The following is a 21,581-nucleotide window of genomic DNA, read 5'->3' on the forward strand; positions in this document are numbered from 1 at the left end:
ATTTGTAAACAACACCTCTGATAAGGGGCTAATATCTAAAATATATAAGGAACTCATACAACTCAGCAACAACAACAACAACAACAACAAAACAAACAACCCAATTAAAAAATAGGCAGAGGACCTGAATAGACACTTCTAAGAAGACATACAAACGGCCAACAGACATATGAAAAGATGCTCAATTTCTCTACATATTAGGGAAATGCAAATCGAAACCACAATGATACCACCTCACACATGTAAGAATGGCTGTTATCAACAAGACAAGTAATATGCGTTGGAGAGGTTGTGGGGAAAAGCACTCATACACTGCTGGTGAGAATGTAAATTGGTACAGCCACTCCAGAAAACAGTATGGAGGTTCCTCAAAAAATTAAAATTACCATATGACCCAGCAATCCCTCTTCTGGGTATCTACCCCCAAAATTTGAACATTTATCCATAAAGATATATGCACCCTGATGTTCATTGCAGCATTATTCATGGTGGCCAAGACATGGGGACAACTGAGGTGTCCTTTGATAGATGATTGGATAAAGAAGATGTGTTACATATGTACAATAGAATAATATTCAGCCATAAGAAAAGATGAAATACTGCCATTTGTGACAACATTAATGGATCTTGAGATTATCATGCTAGAAGAAATAAGCCAGACAGAAAAAGTTAAGAACCATATGATAACACTCTTATGAGGGGTAGAAAACTGAAAGCAACAAATGAACAAGACAGTCAGAGACTCATAGACACAACAGTCTAATGGTTACTAGAGGAAAAAGAAGGAGCAGGGAAGTAGATAAAGGTAGAGGGGGTCAAATATGTGGTGATGGAAGGAAATTTAACTTTGGGTGGTGAACACACAATGCAATGTACTTGTGATACATTATTGAATTGTATACTTGAAACTTATATAATTTTGTTAACCAATGTTGCCCCAATAAATTCAGTAAAAATAAAAAAAAGAAATAGACCTAGATTCAAATCCTTACTGCTTTTGTTGCTAGCTGCTTAACTTTGGGCAGATTACCTTAGTTTTCTGATTTTCAACTACTTCATATGAAGAATGACATATGAAGACCTCCTATATCATATGAAGACAGCTTGCCCAAGGCCATAGCTGGTAAGTGGCTAATTGCTTATAAGAAATAATATTTCACTGCACTAAAAAGTCTTGGATGACTAAATATCGAGTATGAAGGTTTCTTTTACTATATCTTTACTTTTGGCTGTTTAGCTATTTACAAAATTGTTTTGGCTATTACATAAACATATTTTTGAGCACTAACTATACTAAGCAAAGGGAATATATAATATGTAGTTGGGGAGGCAGGATAGAGGCAGAAGAAACATAAATAATCACATAGGTAACATTTAATGTCAGATGCTGGAGGAGGTGAGAAGAAGGAATGATTATGTAGAGCTGGTTTGGAGGCTGCTATAGAAGAAGGGAATTTAGTTAAGCAGAGCGGAGGCTGGGGATAGCCTCAGCTGTGAAGTGGAGGTAGTACTTGCCTCATAGGATTGTGGGATGGATTCAGTGAAATATATCTGTTAAGTATCTGTGCAGTACTGCATGACACATAATTTTTGTTACTCTTATAGACGGAGTATAATGGCTCTTTCTGTCATCTTTAAAACTTTTCCTTCCCAGATGCCTTTAACTTAGAGATAACACATAGTTTTCATCTTAAATAATAGCCAGTTACCTGGAATATAACATTTAAAAAATTCTGAGTTCGTTTCAGTAAGAAAGAATTTGATCAGTTAGTGATTAATTAGTGATGCCAAGGCTGGTATAAGGCGGGCTGGAGGCCGGGAATGGCGGTGTATGGGTTGTTGGAATAACACTATGTAAAGCAAGTATTTACCATTCTTCCCTAAAGTCCTATTATTGCCTATTTTTTCTAGCCTTCCTTTCACTTCTTCCTGTTAAACTCTACGATGTAAACTGGCAAGAATAGGATGTCAAGTGTATCTCTATACTTCTAGTTACTCAGTAAATATTTTCTGAATGATTAGCTAAATGAAGAAAATGTTAGTCCCAGAGTAGGTATGAACCTGAGCTATCACCCCTGTTCCAAAATATCCCTTATACACTCTCCCATTTACATTCCAGTGAACAGTTACCATTTAAAAAATACGTTTCTCCTCTACAAAGCCTAATTTCTCAATGTGGTTTACTTGTATCAGATTCTTAATAAAAACCACCACATGAGACAATGACAATCTTGTTTTGGGGAAGGGATAAGCTGGAAAAGAAAGGGGAAGTTTTTTCTTTGTTGTTAGGAAAGAGGTTGGATTTCGAGAAAGATAAGCCTAAATGGCTTTCAGCTTTGAGATGGAGGAATGCCTGGGATGGTGTAGGTTCTAAGCTGGTACAAAAAAGAGAAAGTATGCTGAAGATAAATGAAATTTTAATGTTAAGAGTGATAGATGTACAATTGTAAAAACACTGAAAAATTTTCTTTATAGTCTTACTCTCTGCTCCCTTCTTTAATATTCTATATCCCGCTCCATTTCCACTGCTAGATGAAATATTATGATATTGTTTTTTTGGCTGTCCAGATCTGTACTTGAGTTTTGACACATTTCATTCTTTCATCTTTACTCACTTTCCCTCTAAATCCTTCTTCTTTTCTTCTAGGTAAACAAGTAGGGTATTCTGAACTTTTCCTGGGTATTATTTACTGATGGAACTACATCGTCTCACTCAGCTACTTTAAGTTCTCCTGAAAGAACAATAGTGGATGCAACTCTTTTCTTGCATCTAATTTCTCATAAGAAGGGTTCTTGGTTTTAGAAGGAAAAGAAGGGATAGGAGAGTAGAAGGTGAGAAAGTGAAAGTAAAAATTGCACTGGCTATCCTTTCCTACTTTTTGAAGGTTCTTATACCTTTGAGTATCTTCCCAATATGTGGAGAAAGCTTTGTTTTTATAAAACTATTTTGTTTATTTCCTTTACTCTATGTCTAAATAGCCCTTAAAATTTATAAAATGAGGTGGTATATTCTTGGCTATACTGTCTATCCTCCTTTTAAAAAATGGATTTAATGTGTCTAGTTACATGATTTTAATTTATAAAATTTTTAGACATGTGTTACTGAACCTTAATGTTCAACTATATTTTAAACTCTTTAGTGTTGGAGCCAGGGAACCCAGTAGAAGGTACAGAGATTTTTTTAAGGCTATATACCAAGTACATAGAAATGTCTAAGCTGATTCATGAACAATGGGATCCCTACAGAAAAAAAGAAGATCTGATTCTAGATCAGAGTTATCCTTGGAATATTAATAACAGCTTTAATAGAAAGATTTAAAGCAACCTTTCTTATGGGTATTTCTTTTCAGTTTATCATGGTCACAGTGTCTATTCTAGTTTGATAATTAATTTATAATATAAAAGTTAGTCTCAAAAGCTGTTTGAAATCCACTGGTGACATACAATCAATTAAATTTAACACCTGTTAGAAATGATAGATCTTTGTTGTAATAGAGTGCAGAGGATGCAACAGAGTGTCATTCATTCTGTGAGTGGCATTGTGACTATCGAAATGGTTTGACTTATAGTAAGTGTCTTTCATGCTTTAATTCAGGAGCTCTCATGGAGATACAGGAGGTAAGAAATAATGATCTGTGTCATGATAACTTCAGCTAATAGTGGTCTCTTCAAAAGCTATAACTTACAGGACAGTGGATTCCAAAGTTTCTATGTAAACTTTCAACCAGTAGTTTGTACTCTTTGATAGTTTTTCTGTTAAGTTTATGTGGAGGAATTACTGTATACATTTTCTTCAAATAAAATTTTCGAGCAGATATACTAATTAGTACATGTAATCATGAGTTCTCATTCAAGCTTTCCTTTCAGTCTATACCAACATCCAGTTCTGTAATTTTATTATTTAAAATAAAATGCTTTTAGGCAGTATTAAGTTTGTTTGCTGATACATAGGAGAAGATAACAAAAAATGTGCCTTTTAACTTTCTTTTTAATGTATATGTTGTACGTGTTTAAGAGTTTCAGTGTATATTTTTCCCTGTTAAATTCTGAAGAAACACATTTAACATGGTGATGAATCTTCTTACATTGCTCAGTTTTCAGTTCATAATTTAAATATGAAATATGAAACATTTAAAGTACAAATTTTCTCTGGATTGCAATTTAATAAAGATTGTTCCTTTATAGTGTTAGATATTTTGATTTTCAATTTTGTGAAAAGACTGTTGATTGTTCCAGTCTTAGTCTATTCAGATTGCTATAATAAGAAACCTATAGACTAGGTTGCTTAAACTACAAACATTTATTTCCCACAGCTCTGGAGGCTGGGTAATCCAAGATCCCGGTGCCAGGTGACTCGATATCTGGTGGGGACCTGATTCCTGGTTCAGAGGAGGCCAATATCTTTGTCCTTTCATGGCAGGAAGGACAAGAGCACTCTCTAGTCTCTTTTATAAGAACACTGGTCCCATTCATGAGAGCTCTACCCTCATGACCTCCTATAGACTCTACCTTTTAATATCATCACATTGAGCGTTAGGATTTTAACACAAATTTGGGGGGCCACAACATTCAGTCCATAACACCTAGTTTCAATTTCAGACTTACAGTTTGAACTTCAAGCCATGTTTTGGACAGAGTCAAACTACTTAGATCAGATGTAGGAGTAGATGGATAGATGATACCCATATTCTATTTTATTTTGGTGTTACATTAAAAACAAGATGAGGCTGCCATTGCTATTGCAGATTTTAGCCATTGTGCTAAAATAAGAAAAGGAAGTAAAGATTATTAATAGTTGATAGGAAAAGACAAAATCATCATTATTCCCATGTAATATGTTGGTCTACCTAGAAAATTCAAAAGAAGTAATCAAAAAACTATATGAAAAATAGCGTTCTGGAAGATATTTTAAAGGATATAAAATCACTGTATAAGAATCAGCAGTTTTCCATTTCAAATTCTGGCAGCATGGCAGATTAGATGTTCAGAAAAACTCTTCCTGTAACAGCATAAAATATTACATAAAATATTAACAAAAAATTACTTTTCAATGCATGCTTGAGGTAGTAGGAAGGAAGGGAATTTCTCAGAACTTAGAAATAACAAGAATATGTGAACTAATTGGTGAAATTGTGCACTGGAATTGATATTTACCCAGGTATTACCTGCTAATCCTTGGTGGCTTAGGGCTTATATTTTATAGGTCTATTTATGAAGGAATAGAGACAAAGTTTGGTGCCTAAGGAGGGAGGAAGATTCAATGGAGAATCACCATATAAAAGCTGTGACACCCAAAGGATGACATTTTTAATAAGTGTCCAATGAAATTTTCCTTATATTGGTAGTTACTGGGGATATGTGCTGGCCGTAGCTCTGGGTAAAGTGGAAATAAATGGACAGATAAAGGAAAAGGTTAGACACAACTAAAGAGGAAACTAGTTAACTGAAATATAGATAAAAAGAAAACACCCAGATGGTAGTACATAAAGAAGAAGAGTTGGGAATAAAAATGAAATTTTGAGGAACATGGAGGATAGGATGAGAAGGTTCAGCATAGGTCTAATCAGAGTTCTAGAAGTAGATAATGGGGGAAATGTGGCAGAGGCAATATTTAAAAAGATAATGGCTGAGAATTTTCCAAGGTAGAGCTAAAATTTAAGACAATAGTAGCATATGAATTGGCCTAGGAGAGGGAGTGAGTGGATTTGAAGAATTCAAAGGAAAAAAAGGTAGAGGTATTGATACACTTTACACTTTAAATATGCTTGTTTAAATTTCTGGGTAATTATTATTAGAATAAAAATAGACGGTGTGATTTCTCTGCCAAAAAGGGGGAAAATAAAATGAGGAGAAGAATCTCAATAAAAAAATAAGGCTACCAAAAAATAAAAATAGTGAGGCAAAGAGAAAGTACAAAATAGTAGATATGAATCCAAATATGTCAGCAATATAAATATAAATATTATACAACTTTCTAGTTAAAAGAATAATATTGTTAAGACAGGAGAAAACAAAAAGAAAATGAAAGTAGATTCCAGGTAAATTAAAGCTATTTGTAAGAGATACACCTAAAACATAAAAATATACATAGGTTAAAAGTTAAGGAATTGAAAATGACAAATCAGGCAAAATGAAAGCGGGTGTAGTTATGTTAATATCAAACAAAATAGACTTTATTTTTTTATTTTTTCAAAGTAAGCAGACAAAATAGACTTTAAAGCAAAAGTATTACTGAAGGTAAAACATTATGCCTTCATCTAAACTTGATCTAATGGCCATATAAAGAAATTCTTTTCAAGCAAACCTGGAACATTTATAAAAATTGACCATATGCGAGGCCATGAAGCAAGTTTCAATGCATTTCAAAGATTGGTATCGTTCAGACCACATTCTCCAACTGCCACACAATTTACAAATGTATTATAAAATGATAACTAAAAACATGTACACATTTGGAAATTAGAAACAGTTTCTAGATAACCCATGGTCGAAAGAAGAAATGATAATGAAAATGCAAATTTGTGGGATAAAGCTAAAATAATATTTAGAGTTATATAATAGTGTCAAATATTTATATTTAAAAAAGAAAAAAGGCTGAATATAAACGAGCTAATAACTATGTAACTTAAGAAGTTAGAACAGTATAGTAAACTCAAAGAAACTAGAAGGAAGGAAGTGATTAAGAGCAGAAATTAATGAATTTGAAAACAAAGATGTGGTAGAAAGGATCAATAGAACCAAAAATTGGTTTTTGAAAAGACTAATAAATTAGACAAATGGCTGGCAAGGTAGAGTTAAAAAAAAAAAATAAAAAAAGAAGACCTGTAAATGTATTGGAGGTAAAAAAGGGACTTGACAGATGCAACCATGTGTTTCAAATATAGGAAAATGTTTGGACAACTTTATGCCGATCCATAATAATAATTACAATCTTACAGAAAGATTTTCTCATTCATGGAATAGAAAAATATATAATATTTCCCAGCCTAGTTTATCAGGCTAGTAAAACTTTAGAAGGATAGAACAAAAAGAGAAAATTACAGGTCAGTCTCCCTAATTAACATACGTAAAAAATCTTAAGCAAATATTAGCAAACCAAGTCCAGCATTATGTAAAGCAACTGTATTGTGATTAAATTGAGTTTAAGTCAGGGAAGCAAGTTTGGTCCAGCATTATAAAAAATTTGTTAATGTAACTCACCATTTTAGAAAATTAAAGGAGAAAAAGTATATGATAATTCCGAGAGATACTGAAAAAGCATTCTGTAAAACTCAACAACGATTTATGATCAAAACTCTTCTCAAACTAGGATTAAAGGGAATTTTATTTAATCTGATATAATGTAGCTGTAAAAAATATGTAGCAAGAATCATACTCAATGGTGAATGGTTAAAAGTCTTGCATTTAAAATTAGGAATAAGACAAGGAGACTTGGTATCATAATTTTTAATTAACATCATACAGGCATTTCTAGCCTAAAAAATAAATCCAAACACATACTAACGCTTACGAATAAGGAGTTGAATAAAAGAAGCGAACTGTCATTATTTGCAGAAAATATTATTCACAAAGAAAAATTTTTTAAATTATGCACAATATTAAAATGAATCAGGATTTAGTAGGGTGCTAGATAGATTAATATGTGAGAAAATTAAATTTCTATATCAGCAATAAAGAGTTAGAAAATGCAATTTTGAAAAAGATACAAATAGTTTCAAAAATACAGGTCACATGGGAACAAATCTTAACAAAAATATACAACTCTTATGTAGAAAAAAATTCTAAAGCATTATTGAAAGATTTTTAAAGATATCTATAAATAGAGAAACCAATGATGTTCATGGATAGGAAAGTCCAAATGTTACAAAGAAGTCAGTTCTCTTAATAGTCTTGCAATTTCTATCAAAATTCTATTTGTGGAAAGTGATAAAGTTGAATTTACAATTTATAAAGAGGAGCAAAGGGCTATAAATAGGTAAGACATTCCTGAAGAGAGAGAACCAGAAGAGGACTTGCTTTGCCAGATAGAAGGACTTATTATAAAGCTACAGTACTACATACCGTGTTTTGTATTGGCTCAAGGATAGACAAATGTGCTGGTGGAACTGAATAGGAAGCCCAGAAACAGACTTACACATATTTGGAAACCTGATTTATGACAGAGCTGGCATTGCAGATTGTTGATGGTGGGACAATTTATTCTCATCATGGAAATAAAAAGAAAACAGATCTTCACACCATATACAAATTAATTCCAGATGGGTTAAGGACTTAAATGTGAAATACAAAATTATAAAGTGTTTAGAAGACAATAGAAGAGATTATCTCAATGACAATATTTTAGGGAAGATTTTCTAATCCAAGACTGAAAAATAGTCAACTAGAAAGGAAAAAATTGATTAGTTTGATTACATAAAAAGTAAAAACCTCTGTTGTTCAAAAACACTATAATAAAAGGTCCAGCAGAATCTTGTTCAAGATGATGACCTTAAATACTTAGTACATTTGATTGTATTTGATATTTACACAACTGGGTGATAGTTTAGGATGAATTGCTATTAAATACATGGCATTTTAATCATGATGTGTCTTGGTGTAGGCCTCTTTGGATCCCTGGTTTTTGGAATTCTCTGAGCTTCCTGGGGTTTTATGTCCATTTCCTTCAACAGGTTAGGGAAGACTTCCATCATTATTTCTTCAAACAGCTGTTCAACATCTTGATTTTCTTCAGTTATGCTGATCAGACGGATATTTGGACCCTTAATAGTGTCCCACATGCTCCTTAAATTATTTTTATAGTCTTGGCATCTTATCTCTTGCCATTCTGATTGAGTGTCCTTGGCTTTCCCATCCTCTAGGTAGAGCATTGATCCTTTTCTTTATTCACTTTGTTTATTCCATTTAATATGCTTCTCATCTCAGATAATGTGTTCTCCATTTCAGACTGGTTCCCTTTTATAATTTCCATTTCCATTTTTATGTTTTTTTTTTTAATCTCTTTTTTGGAGTTTCTACACTTCCCAAAAGTTCATTGAGCATCTTTATAATCAGTGTTTTGAACTCTGCATCTGTTAGATTACTTGACTCCATTATATCTGGATCTCTGTTCTGTTCTCTCATATAGTTTCTGCTTCTTTGTCTGCCTTTCTGTGCCTGTTTCTATGTACTAAGGAAAGCTCCTAAGTCTTCCGGTCTTGTTAGTGTGGATTTGTGAAGTAGGTTTCCAGTGGCACAGTCCTGAGAGGGGTTCAGCTTCAGGCAAAATTTAGCCCAAGCCTCTATCCCTCTGGGGCCACTTGTTAAGACTGAGCAAGCAATCCACAGATGCTGTGCTAATAGTTGACTAAAAAGGCCACGTCAGAAACCGAAGCCAGCTGCCTCCAGTGTGATTCTAGGCACTGCTCAGCAAGGAGCACCTGACTCGCTGAGGATAAACCTGGATGTGGCTTGGGTGGGGCCGCGAGTTGGGGGAGGCAGGGTTTCAGAGAATCCTCTGAGCGGAGCGACCTCTATTATCCAGTTTGATGACGTTTCAGCTATGGCGGCGCAGGGTCTGGCGCACTGGTAGGGGGTAGGGCTCAACAGGAAACAATGGATACCGCCAGCACTTCTGTACCGAGTCTCGCGACTCTCACTCCAACAGTGTCTCCCTGTAAATCCCTGGTGCTCCCAGCGTGCAGCTGAATTGGTACTGGTACTGAGAATGAGCAGGTCCCGTCACTGTGAAAATCCGCTCACAGACGCAGCCTCTTTAAGAGGCATCTGCCGCTGCTGCATCCTCCGTCTCAGCCACTGAGACTGGGCAGCCCTGTGTCCTCACCCCATCCTACCTTCTGCCGTTGCAGAGTGCTTTCTTGGATTTCTCCCTAGCTGTATGGCTTGTTCATCTAGATCCCCTGCAATTTTTTTCTTGCTGATGCTCCTTGTTTTCATTCCAACTTTGATTTGGTCTCCAGAGGGGTAAACAGAAAATCTATCATCTATGCCATTTTTTCCCCCATTGAGTTAATTTTTATATATGGTGCTAGGTTAGGGTACAACTTCATTATTTTGTATGTGGATATCCAATTTTCCCAGCACCATTTGTTAAAAAGACCATCCTTTACCCATTGAATGATTTTGCCCCCCCTGCCCCCACCAGCCATCAAAAATTGTTTGAATATATGTGCAAGAGTTTATTTCTGAGCTCTCAATTCTATTCCATTGGTCTACATGTCACCTTTATGCCAGTACCACACTGTTTTGATTACCGTAGCTTTGTAGTAAGTTTTGAAATCGGGAAACATGAGTCCTCCAGCTTTGTTCTTCTTTTTCAAAATTAATTTGGGATTTCTGGATTTTCCATATAATTTTAGGATGGATTTTTCTATTTCTGAAACAAATTTCATTGGGATTTTGATAGGAATTGCATTGAACATGTAAATTAGGTAGTATTGACATCTTAACATTATTAAGTCTTCTAGTCAATGAACATGAGATTTATTTACTTTTATTTATGTCTTCTTCAATTCCTTTCAGCAAAGTCTTATAGTTTTACTTGAATGAGTCTTTGACTTCTTTGGTTAATTCCTAAGTATTTGATTCTTTTTGATGCTGTTGTAAATGGAATTGTTTTCATAATTCCCATTTCAGATTGTTCATCGTTTGTATGTAGAAGTGCAACTGATTTTTGTGTGTTGACTCTGTCCTGCTATTTCCCTGAATTAATTTTTAACTTTAATAGTTTTTTTTCTTTTGTAGAATCTTCAGGGTTTTCTATATATAAGATCATATCATCTACAAACAGAAAAACTTACTTCTTCCTGTCCAACTGGCATATCATTTATTTATTTTTCTTGCCTAATTGCTCAGGCTATAACTTTCAGTATTGTGTCGAATGGATGTGGCAAAAGAAGGCATCCTTGCTCCTAATCTTTGAGGAAAAACTTTCAATCTTTTACCCTTGAGTATGAGGCTTGCTGTGGGTTTTCATATATGGCTTTTGTTATGTCGAGGTACAGAATAGATTTTTTCTACTTTTTTTGGATTTGTATACTTTCCAAATTAATTAAGAAAAAGAAACGAAATAGGGAGAACCAATTAGATGTGTTCGTGTGTGCACATGTATACTCAGATAAACATATATGTAAATTTTATATCTATATATATGAATAAAATTGGAAAAAATACTTATTGACGATATTGTTTAGAAGCATATTTGAAAATGGTAGATGAATTGTTTCTTAATAAAACAATATCCCAACTATTTTTAGATGTTGCATCTATTGAAAATATTATTTCTATGCTGGATATAATGTTTAAATTGTTGTAAATTGAGGAGAATTAGTTGGAACTTAAAATAGTAGCAGTTGAGTAGCTATTTGTATTTATAATTTGACACACTGATAAGAAAACAAATCTATATGTTTATATATAATGACTTACTCTTCTAAAAGAGACATGTTTTTTCTTATTTCAGGCAACCTAATGAGGCCTCTTTTGAATTATGGTATTGCTTGGTAAGCATATCTTTTTTACTTTGTTACTTCTCAGAATAATATTGATTAATTTATGTAAATTAGTTGTATTTTTGGTTTATTGTTGCAGTATGTCTATGGGCTTCCTGGTTGAAGAGACTGCTCCAGTTGTTTGGAGAGGCCTTATGGTAATGTCAGCCGTTGAGAAACTGTTGAGGCAGGTATGAAAATTGCATTAAGTATCCTGTTATTATTGGCACACTGTGGTTAATGCATTTACTGATTAGAGAACTATTAAATTTGCATTTAGGTTTGAGATGTTTTGCAAAAGAATCCAGTTGATAGACTGAATGTATAATAAGATATGTGGCGCCAAGTCCAAATTTCATTGTTATATGATGTAATCTTTCCCATTGCTTATGAGTATTAAAAATCCTAATGTCTTATATTGCTTTGTTGCTCTGTTGAGTCTGTAGTAAGATGAAATGATCTATTTTATAAGTAATATGCCTTATTTAGATTTATGGTTAATCTCATTTTAGCCAATATGAGTTATAAGGGCAGTGTAGGAGTTACTCAGATATAAGAAAAAAATTGTATAAACTATAGTGCTTGTGATTTAAAATTGCTTCCGAACAAAATAAAATTTTGTTTTACTCTGAGTACATATGGCTATATATTTGTCTCTATAATACATGTTCAATCAACTTTAATTTATCCTTAAGGAAGTGAACAGTTGATTGGATAATCTAAAAATATCAGATGGGCTGTATGTTATTCATAGCAATAAATTTTAATTTTTTCTTAGTAGTGTGAATTTATAATTAATTATATTCTAGATAAATATTATGAGTAATTTGGATTTTATCTACCAACTTACATCAGTTACCTCTTATTCAGATTTTACTTTGGTGCAGGTACCATGCTATAGGTTGCCAGTTTGAATCATAGATATTTCTATATATGTATTTATATATAGAAATACTTATATTTCTATATAAATTATTTATATACATTTATATAAAATGTTCATATATTTATATTTTTCCATATATAAATATATATTTGCACAAATATATTTGCATAAACATAAATACAGATTTACATAAATATATAATTATAAATATTTCTATATCAATATTTACATTTTTAAATGAAATACATATTTATTTCCAATTGCGATAGTAAGTAGATGAAATATGTCTTGAACTTTGAAAGTCGTCTTTTTTCATTGTAATGTCTTTCTTCTGCTGCTTGAGTTCTGATAAATGTGTTCTTTGATCTCTGGTTCCAGTATCCTCCTATTTTCCTAGCGCCTCTAAGTCTCTTGGGTGCATCTCCTCCTCTTCTACACACAGATCCCACAGTTGGTTGTTTTAGTTCTACTCCTAACAATATCTTTTCTCTACCATTTCCTTTTTGATCTTTATTTGTCTGGATTAATTTAGCCTCTTTTTTTTTTTTTTTTAAGGAAATTCTAAACCAGTGTTGATTTAGTTGATAGAGTCAATAGAACTTCAGAAACACCAAAAAGAGAATTCTAATTTTGTTGTAAGAATATTTCAAATATGAATTTTCTCCCTCTTATATTGCTGTTATAATTATCAACGAGAAATGATTCAGAATTCTTCTCAATCCTTTATGGATAGTCACAAGAAGGTGGAAATACTTCTGCTTTCCACAGTAATCAGAAACTTAGAGATAAGAGATAGGGAGATTCAGGCCAAGCACTGGTGCTCACAGCTCAGCGATGCAGGATTCCCTAGCCCTACAGTCTGTTCTCAGCAAGATGTGTGCAAGTTCTCTTTCCTACCTCTGTGTGTCCTTTTTAAAATCGCAGGGACCATTTTAAATCTCAAATTCCAACAGGTGACAAAAGCATCTCTGCAAACGAGCCCTTGAGGGTAAGGGGTAGGGAGAGGGAGAGAGGGAGAGAGGGAGAGAAGGAGGGAAGGAGAGACAGAGAGAAAGAAAGGGAATGGGAATGGGAATGCATGTGCCTTCAGGAGAGAGGCAGAGGGAGTCTCCCACAGAATAAGTGAGATTAAACCTAATAGTTCAAATTAATTAGGCTACAAAAAGAGTGTGCGCAAAGTTCAAAGTTATATTCAGTACCTGCTTTTATAAATGAAGAAAACGTTTTGAGACCAGAGGTGAAAGAATCAAAAGTCTGAAGGAACCAGAGAATATATATATGTTTTTTATTTTGTGGGGTGTTGGGGAAGAGAGGAGGGGCAGATCCCAATTCCACATTCTCAGTCAGTGTTCTTCCATAACCCAGCCTCTTTCATATACAACTGAATACTGTCAGAGAATATGGAATAACTGTGTTAATTGCTGGCATTATATAATTTTTGATTTCTGAATTCAGCCATGGTCTCAACACTTTAGTCATTGATTTTATTCATTGTTCTTCTCAACTTTTGTCAAATGCTCAGCTTAAAAATATTTAGGGAATTTGATAGTCTGGCAGAGGACCTAGTGGAGATTTGGAAATTAGTTCTCTGACAAATAAATTGTATAAAAGTCAGTTTACTCAGATAGGTGCTGAAGATACATTTTTAGCAAACGTACTATAAAGTATCAGGATGAAAGATGGATTGAGAAAACGGATTTATAACTTACTTTATTGGGATAATCAGAGGATACCTAGAGTAACCTCTAGGGTATGGATATTAGACTGAATATTTATCTTACAGTCTTTTGTAAAGCAACTTCTGTCATCAGCACATTTTAATGAGAATTGAAAAGCTGATATTTCGGACTACACTGTGACCATGCTGATCACCTGAACTGCTTTTTTTGTTTGTTTGTTTTAGAAAGCAGAACAGCATTTGGTAAGTTTACCATCCTTAGTGAAAATTTAGTAGCTGGATAGATGCTCTGCATAGTAGTGGATTATAGAAGTTACCTGATTCATTGAGTAAAAAAATTGAGTATAACATGTATAATAAGTGTCTATGAACCATAAGTGTACAGATAAATTATTCCAAAGTAAAACACCAAATATATATAATCTCAGGAAAAGATAAATAAAATACCAATGTTCTAGAAGTTCCTTTCATGTCCTTTCCTAGTTACTGTTTTAGGGGGAGAAGATAAATACTTGCGGTTAGTATGCCATCTTGAACTGGAAGTCTGGTTTAAATTTTTTTTTTCTCTTACGATATTTTATTGAATTAAACTTATGCATACAATGAAGTGCACAGTCTTATATGTATAGTTCAGTGATTTTTTGATAAATGTATGTACTTATGTAACCATAGAGAACATTTCTGCCCACCCTAGATAGTTACACTGGTCTTTGTTCTATTCAATCTCCCATCCATAGGCCATCACTGTTGCATGTTTTTATACTTTATATAAATGGAACTCTACAGGAGCCTAGCCTTTTGTATCTTGTTATTTTCTCTAAGCCTAATGCTTTTGAAAGTCACCCTCTGTAGTTGAGTTCTTTTTATTGCTGCATAGTATTCCATTGCATGAATATAACCAAATTCTATTTGTCTATTCTGTTTGTGGATATTTAGGTAGTCTCTAATTTTTCGCTATAATGAATAATGCTGCTTTAAATACTTGTACACATGTTCATAAGAGTTCCAGTTGCTTCACATCTTTGTCAACATTCGGTGTTGTCAGTCTCTTCACTAGTGGGTGTGAAATGGTATCTTTTTATGGTTTTAATTTCTGTTTCCCTGATGGCCAATGATGTTGAGCCTCTTTTCATGTGCATATTAGATTTTGCTGTATATTTTTTTGTGAAGCATTCGTTCAGCTCTTTTACTCATTTTTTATTGGTTTATTTTTCTTCTTGTAATTGCGTTGCAGAAGTTTTAATATATTCTGGCTATAAGTTCACTGTTATATATATGTATTGGGAATATTTCTCCCAGTCTGTTACTTGCTTCTTGATGAGCTGAAGTTTTAAAGTTTCATGTAATCCAGTTTATTAAAAAAAAATTTTTTTTTTTCCTGGTACTTTTTGTGTTCTAAGAAATCTTTGCCTGTCTACCCCAAGGCTGTAAAGATATCCTCACATATTGTACTCTCAAAGCTTTGTAATTCTGGCTTGTACATCTTGAATTAATTTTTGTGTGTGAATTGAGATAAAGGTTTTTTTTATAGTTTTGGTATAATAGGAATATGTGCATTCTTTGTTCTTGCATCCTGACCCAAAGCCCTATAACCCTTAGCATTTCCTGAGTGATAGGAATGTCTCTTGTCATTCATAAGGATCTTCTTTTTGAGTTCATGCTAGTGAGATAACTTAGGCTGGGGCCCCTAGATAGCCTTAGAATGGGGCTGGTCACCAGAAAGACCAAGTGTTTAGAGGGTTGGAACTTTCCGTCCTGCCCACTGGCCTCTGGGAAGGAGAAGGGGATTGGGCTGCAGATTAAACTCTATAGAAACTCTTGAACAAAAAAAAAAAATTGATGAGCTTCTGGGTTGCATTTTTGGAGATTTTCAACTGACTCCAGTGTGTAGACAAGTTTGGGAACCACTGGTCTGCAGAGTTTTAAGAATGATAGTTCAGAATGAGGAATGAAAAAAGGCAAGGAGGTAATAGTTGTTAGGTGGCCATTTGTTATCCTTTAGTAGAACAGTGAATGAAAAAATCAGGGGTTTAAGAATAGATATATGGAAAGACCGTAGAAGTAGAGGTTTATTCTGCTTGTTAAATAAAATAGACCATACATGGGGGTAGAGAGTGGGGAAAAGGAAAAGAAAATAGGATGGAAGCCTAAGGAGAAATGGTATCAAATGAAGACCCTTTTTATTTGTTTTCCAAAAAGGATAGCCATACCTTTTCCAAATTATAGGATAGAGTAAAGTGGGACTGAAGATTCTAGAAAATGAGGGGATTATTGAAAGATGAATATTGTGAAAAAAGGCAAAAAGGAATGGGCTTAAAATGTTAACACATGAGTTATTTTTGGAAAATAAATGTGTAGTTCCAAGTTTGGTGAATAGAATGGAAAGAAGATCAGATGAGGAAACCCCATCATACCTGGTACTAAAAAGAGGTTAATAAATTATTTCCTTGATCTCATTGGAAGGAAAAAGATAGTGACTTCACTCAATAGAGAAAATTTGGCTCACAAATTTCAGTATTCATAAAATTTATCTGGAGGGCTAGCTGAAAATTCAGATTTATAGCCTTCCTGTTACACTCCCCCACTTAAAGATTTTCCTTCACTAGATCCAAGGGAGGGCGAAGGAGTTTGCACTTTTAATAGATTACCCTAGGTGACACTAACTCATGCTGGTGGTTCTGAAATCAAATTTAGGCATATGATGGTCCAGAGCCAGTGCTTTTTAATTGCTTTCTGAGGAATAAAAAAATAAATGATGAAGAGATGAGTGATAGGATCTCCGTGTAGCAGCAAAGGCCCACCGGATACTAAATATCATAATTTTTTATTTTTGCCAACTCTTTAGCAACATTCTGAAGCCTGAAACTCAACATGGGCAAACCTGTTGTTAGATCTAGGATTGGCATGGCAGAAAGTCTAAAGGGAAAAAAATATATAGGGCATTAATGAAGTAAAGACAGAAGTCAAGGCCTGATTTCCAGAAAGACATGTTTTTGGGAAGTATCAGGAGGCTGGGTAAAATTGGAGGAATCAAATAAGTGAAAATTACCTGTGATGGGGAAGAAATGATACAGTAGCTGTTGGAAGAACAGGTTTAAAAAGTGACAGATGAATTGGTTTTGTTCAGAGGAGGGGCATTAGAAAAGTTAGTCTCTTTTTATAGATGAAATTTAGAAATGAGATATTACTGAGTAAAGGTAGTTTTCTATTAAAGTGAGAAAAATGTAAAGAGTCAAGGTATCAATCTCACAGTGGGGTGGTAAAAAGGTTGCCAGATAAACTTAACCTAGTTAAGTTTGAGTATCAAATACACAGTAAATAATTCTTCAATATGAGTATGTTCCAAATATTGTTTGGGACATATTTACACTAAAAAATTATTTGTTGTGTGTCTGATATTCAAACTTAACTGAGTGAGGGTTCTCTATTTTTATTTGCTAAATCTGGCAATCCTAAGTGGAAGTGATATTTCATAAGACATAGGAAGTTGGGTAAGAGTCAGATTGGTAGAGGGTAAGCGTGATGGGGGTGTGGAGATGAATTGTTTGAGAATAAAAATATGAAGTAATATTAAGGTAACATTATTTAGCCAAGATTGGCAGATGTGAGTAATTCAAATGAAGTGAACATTAGAGTTGGGGGGGCGGGGAAAGATTACATTAAGATAGAGGAGCCCTGCCGGAATCATTCTTGTAATTTGGTGAAGGAAGATGGTTTGTCAACATCTCCAGCTTCGTCTGAAAGGGTAACATCTTTCTGGATGCAGAAGCAGTAGTATAGGGAGCCTCATGGTTTCATCTTGCCAGTGTCTAGTAATTTATCTATGTAATTTTACTCCACCTCCTTCCAACCTCATCTCCTAAAAGGAAGGGAAGAGATTGATGAATAAATATGGTATATGTTCATGAATGCATTATGTGATGCATTACGAAAAAGCATGCCATATCATAAAAAGAGAAGTTAAACTTTATGATTAATTAGGAAAATGAGGCAGATAAATGCTAGAATGTCATTTTGAGTACTGGATTTATCAGTATGTTGTCCTTTTTATTCTCCTGATTTTTGAAACAATTTCCTTTTATTTTGACTTTAAATAATTAAAGGCATAAACACGTAGTACATTTTCTCAATGAATAACTAATAGCTTAAAATTTTTGTTATTTGTTAAGATTCCTTAGTTCTATTTGTTTTTCTTAAGTTGTGCTCAACATAGATATAATGAGTTTAACTCCAATGAAGAAGTCTTGTCTTAGAATCTTTGAGTTTGAAAATGTGGGATGTTGGAAGAAAATAATTTTAGCTGTTAGAGAAAGAGCTACAGAAAGGAAAACTTCAAAGGCTAGTTTGGTGTCAGCACCTGCTGTGGTCACAGTGTAAACCCCAGAGATCATGGATTTTGGCAGCAGTTTCAGTGCTTTTAGTTCAATCTCCAGTATCCCCAAATGTGAAGCAGATGCCAGTTTTCTTCTCTAGGGTTCTGATAATGGCATATAATGAGTTGGTTGTTTCCTAGCAACTAAAGAAGCAGTTTCACTTTAGCTGATTGTGCAACAGGAATGAGACATTTTCCCTTGATAGTTGGTATTAGTGATTTCCCTGACAATGGAATTTCACTTCTGAATAAGGAATGTTCTGAGAAGCCTTTGGTTTCCTAAAGAATTTTGCTTTTGAGTGTGGGCTAAGCTCTGCTTAATCCTGTATAAAATGAAAAAAAAGTTTTTTGAGCCCTCTAAGCACCTCCCATGGGAAGAGCCAAAGAAGTTGGATACATCATTTCTCAAATGGCGAATGATTATACAAGAAGCTATATAATAGGTGTATTTTTCCCAGTTTTTAGCAGGATAATTAACAGATTCTTTCCTATATTTGATGTTTGAGATAGCAGAGGTTTATTAAGTATTGCCCAATGTATTGTAGAAAAATATATATGAAATTATATTACCAGTACTATTTCAGTATAAAGTCAAGATAACAAAAACAGTTTCTAATCTATATCTTACTTGACTTAAAAAAATATTAAAAATTATCATACCAATTATTATTATAGCTACCCTTAAAGTAAACTGTTAAACAATTCAGTGTTTATCTTTAAATATTAGTAGTTATAAGGCATCTGTATTTAAATCATTTCTAAATACTTATTTGGCAGTGGCGGTAGATCTTCTGACTTTTAAGATATATGGAGGCATGAGAAAATTGCTTCAAATGACCTTTTTGTCATTTACAGTCTAAATAGTTTCTAAGGAAATTCTCTGTTTTTCTTCCTTTGACATTATATAACCAATATAAATTACCTTTCTCATCCAGATTTGTAGTATGATATATTGTTTCAGAAGTTCCCAGACACTTAGGCAAAGAGCTAAAATATTAAACAATGTTGTTAAGATAATGAAGTTAGCCATATCTAAGTATACCATAGAAATGTTTTGCCTTTCGGAGAAAAGGTTCACAGACTATGTATTAACTATAGATGAAGTTATTGAATGTCTTCATTGTTAGTTTTGGGCATCTGACCTTCTTATTCATTCCTATGAATAAGATCATCAGATACTTAGCAGGTCTCATATTTAAAAACACTTAATTAGGCCTTTGTGAAGCATTGAGGAATGAAGAACACTAATTAATTCAGTTGAACAGGACAGTAGTTTTTCAGTTACCTAAGACATAATTTTTTTCCTTAAAAACCCTTTAAACATATACTATTGAATGTCAGCTGTAATTGAAAAATTAAAAATGGGGAAAGTAAAGGGGAATAAGAGGTTCTAACTTTCAGGTATAAACAAATAGGTCATGGGGATGTGGTATACAGCATAGGGGATATAATCAATAATATTGTGATAGCATTGTATGGTGTCAGATGGTTGCTGAACTTATCATAACGATGACTTCTTTAAGTAGATAAATGTTGAATAACTATTTTGTATACCTGAAACTAATACAATATTGTATTTTAGCTATATTTTAATAAAAGTCTTTTAAAAAACCTTTAAACATGAAGCAAAGTTTCTATGTAGCATAACTTAATTATTGCTCTTAGATTTCTTTAGGCCTTAATCTGAGGCTAAAGAGTCAATTATGTTAAGCCTAGTTTTGAATTTTTCTTTCTTTTTAAAAACTAGAAATTAGTGAATAAGAAAGTAGATTTTAATATAACTAAAGCCCGGTTCTTTGAAATATTTTTCTGAGACAGTATTATCTAGTAAATAGCTCAGTTTGATTAATCTATCAGGGTTTTTTCTTTTGATTATCATGCATTCATTCACTTAATTATTTATTGAGCATATCAGATCATTATTGCTGTACTTTTAAAATGTCATTGGACTTTTTGTCATCTCCAGCAGCAGACATTTAGTAACTACTTACCATGTTTGGGGCATTGGTTGGATGCTGAGGACACAAAGATGTGTAAGACATAGTTCAAAATCATAAAATAAACTTTCAGTTATATACTGACTTTGTCTTGTAGTCATAAGCAAGATGTTTAGATATATTAGAAATTTTGATGATTTTTCAGATACTGTTTTACAATATTTTTTACTTAAGGCAGTCAAAATTGGAACTTAAAGAACAAGGCTGAGTATTCCATAGTGTCTACTATTCAAGTTGGTGATATTGTTACAGGATATCAGATTTCACAGATTTCCTTTAGGTTCCATATCAGCATTTCTGTGGTTAGCATTGGAAAAGAACTAGTTATCAGAACGAGTTAGAAACAGCCTATGAATATTAATTGCTGGTTATTTCTTCCTATTTAAATGCCCTTCTTTTTCTCCTAGTTATAAGAGAGGACTTACATGAGTACCTCTAACTCACTGTGATGACTGAGTACTTACATATGCAGCTTTGAATATTGTAATGTTCTTTTTTTTATATGTTGTTATTGTAGTTATCTAAGACAGAAAGCTATTACAGTCTTTTTTGGCTGTCACCAACTGTCCCCCACCTCCCTATTGCAAGTCACTTATGCCACATTTCACAAGTGTTAGAGTAGATCTGGTTGGTCAGTGTCATTACTTCACAATTTATTCTTGTGTTCCAGTCTCTGTTAACACAGATGTAGGGACACTTTTCAAAAACCTGATAAAACTACTTAGTGACCTCAGGTGTTTGAATGGGCAATCTAGCAATAATATAAAGTCATAAAAGTATAAGAAAAGGAGAGTTATTGTTCTCCAGTGTCAACCACTGATATTCTCACTTCTTCTTCTGGTAGTTTTTAGTTGGAGCAATTTGTAAGGCCAGGAGCTTCTTTTCTAACCTGAAGGCCTCCTGCTGTAGCCCTCTGATTATACATAGCTGAGCCAGATTATCTTCTGCTCTACATCAGCCTTGGATCAGCCCTAGTCTTGGTACCTTGGGAAGATGAAGGTACTTTACTATTCTTGGCCATCAATTCCTTGAATTTCTTCCTTAGGTTTTAGGCTTTTCAATCACATCTTGCTCTGTCCTGGATACAGGAACTAGCATGTCATCTCCCCTTTTCCCATTTGGTATATCATTAGCTTTTTTTTTTTTTTCCAATTACCTCTCC

The 21,581-nt window shown here is 33.7% G+C and overlaps 1 protein-coding gene across 4 annotated transcripts in view; it reads left to right on the forward strand.

The window, feature by feature from the left end:
- Nucleotides 1-21,581, forward strand: part of NUBPL (NUBP iron-sulfur cluster assembly factor, mitochondrial) — a 294,710-nt gene that overhangs the window by 48,253 nt on the left and 224,876 nt on the right. For all 4 annotated transcript variants that reach the window (XR_005654429.1, XM_039870497.1, XM_039870496.1 and 1 more), the window contains exons 5-6: nt 11,459-11,498; nt 11,587-11,677. Coding sequence is in view for 3 of the 4 variants with exons in the window: in XM_039870497.1 (XP_039726431.1) it covers nt 11,459-11,498; nt 11,587-11,677 (131 nt within the window). In the remaining variant the exon portion in view is untranslated. The remainder of the gene's footprint in view (nt 1-11,458; nt 11,499-11,586; nt 11,678-21,581) is intronic.

The sequence above is a fragment of the Pteropus medius genome, unplaced genomic scaffold, assembly GCF_902729225.1.
Source record: "Pteropus medius unplaced genomic scaffold, Ma_sr-lr_union100, whole genome shotgun sequence".
Classification (NCBI taxonomy): domain Eukaryota; kingdom Metazoa; phylum Chordata; class Mammalia; order Chiroptera; family Pteropodidae; genus Pteropus; species Pteropus medius.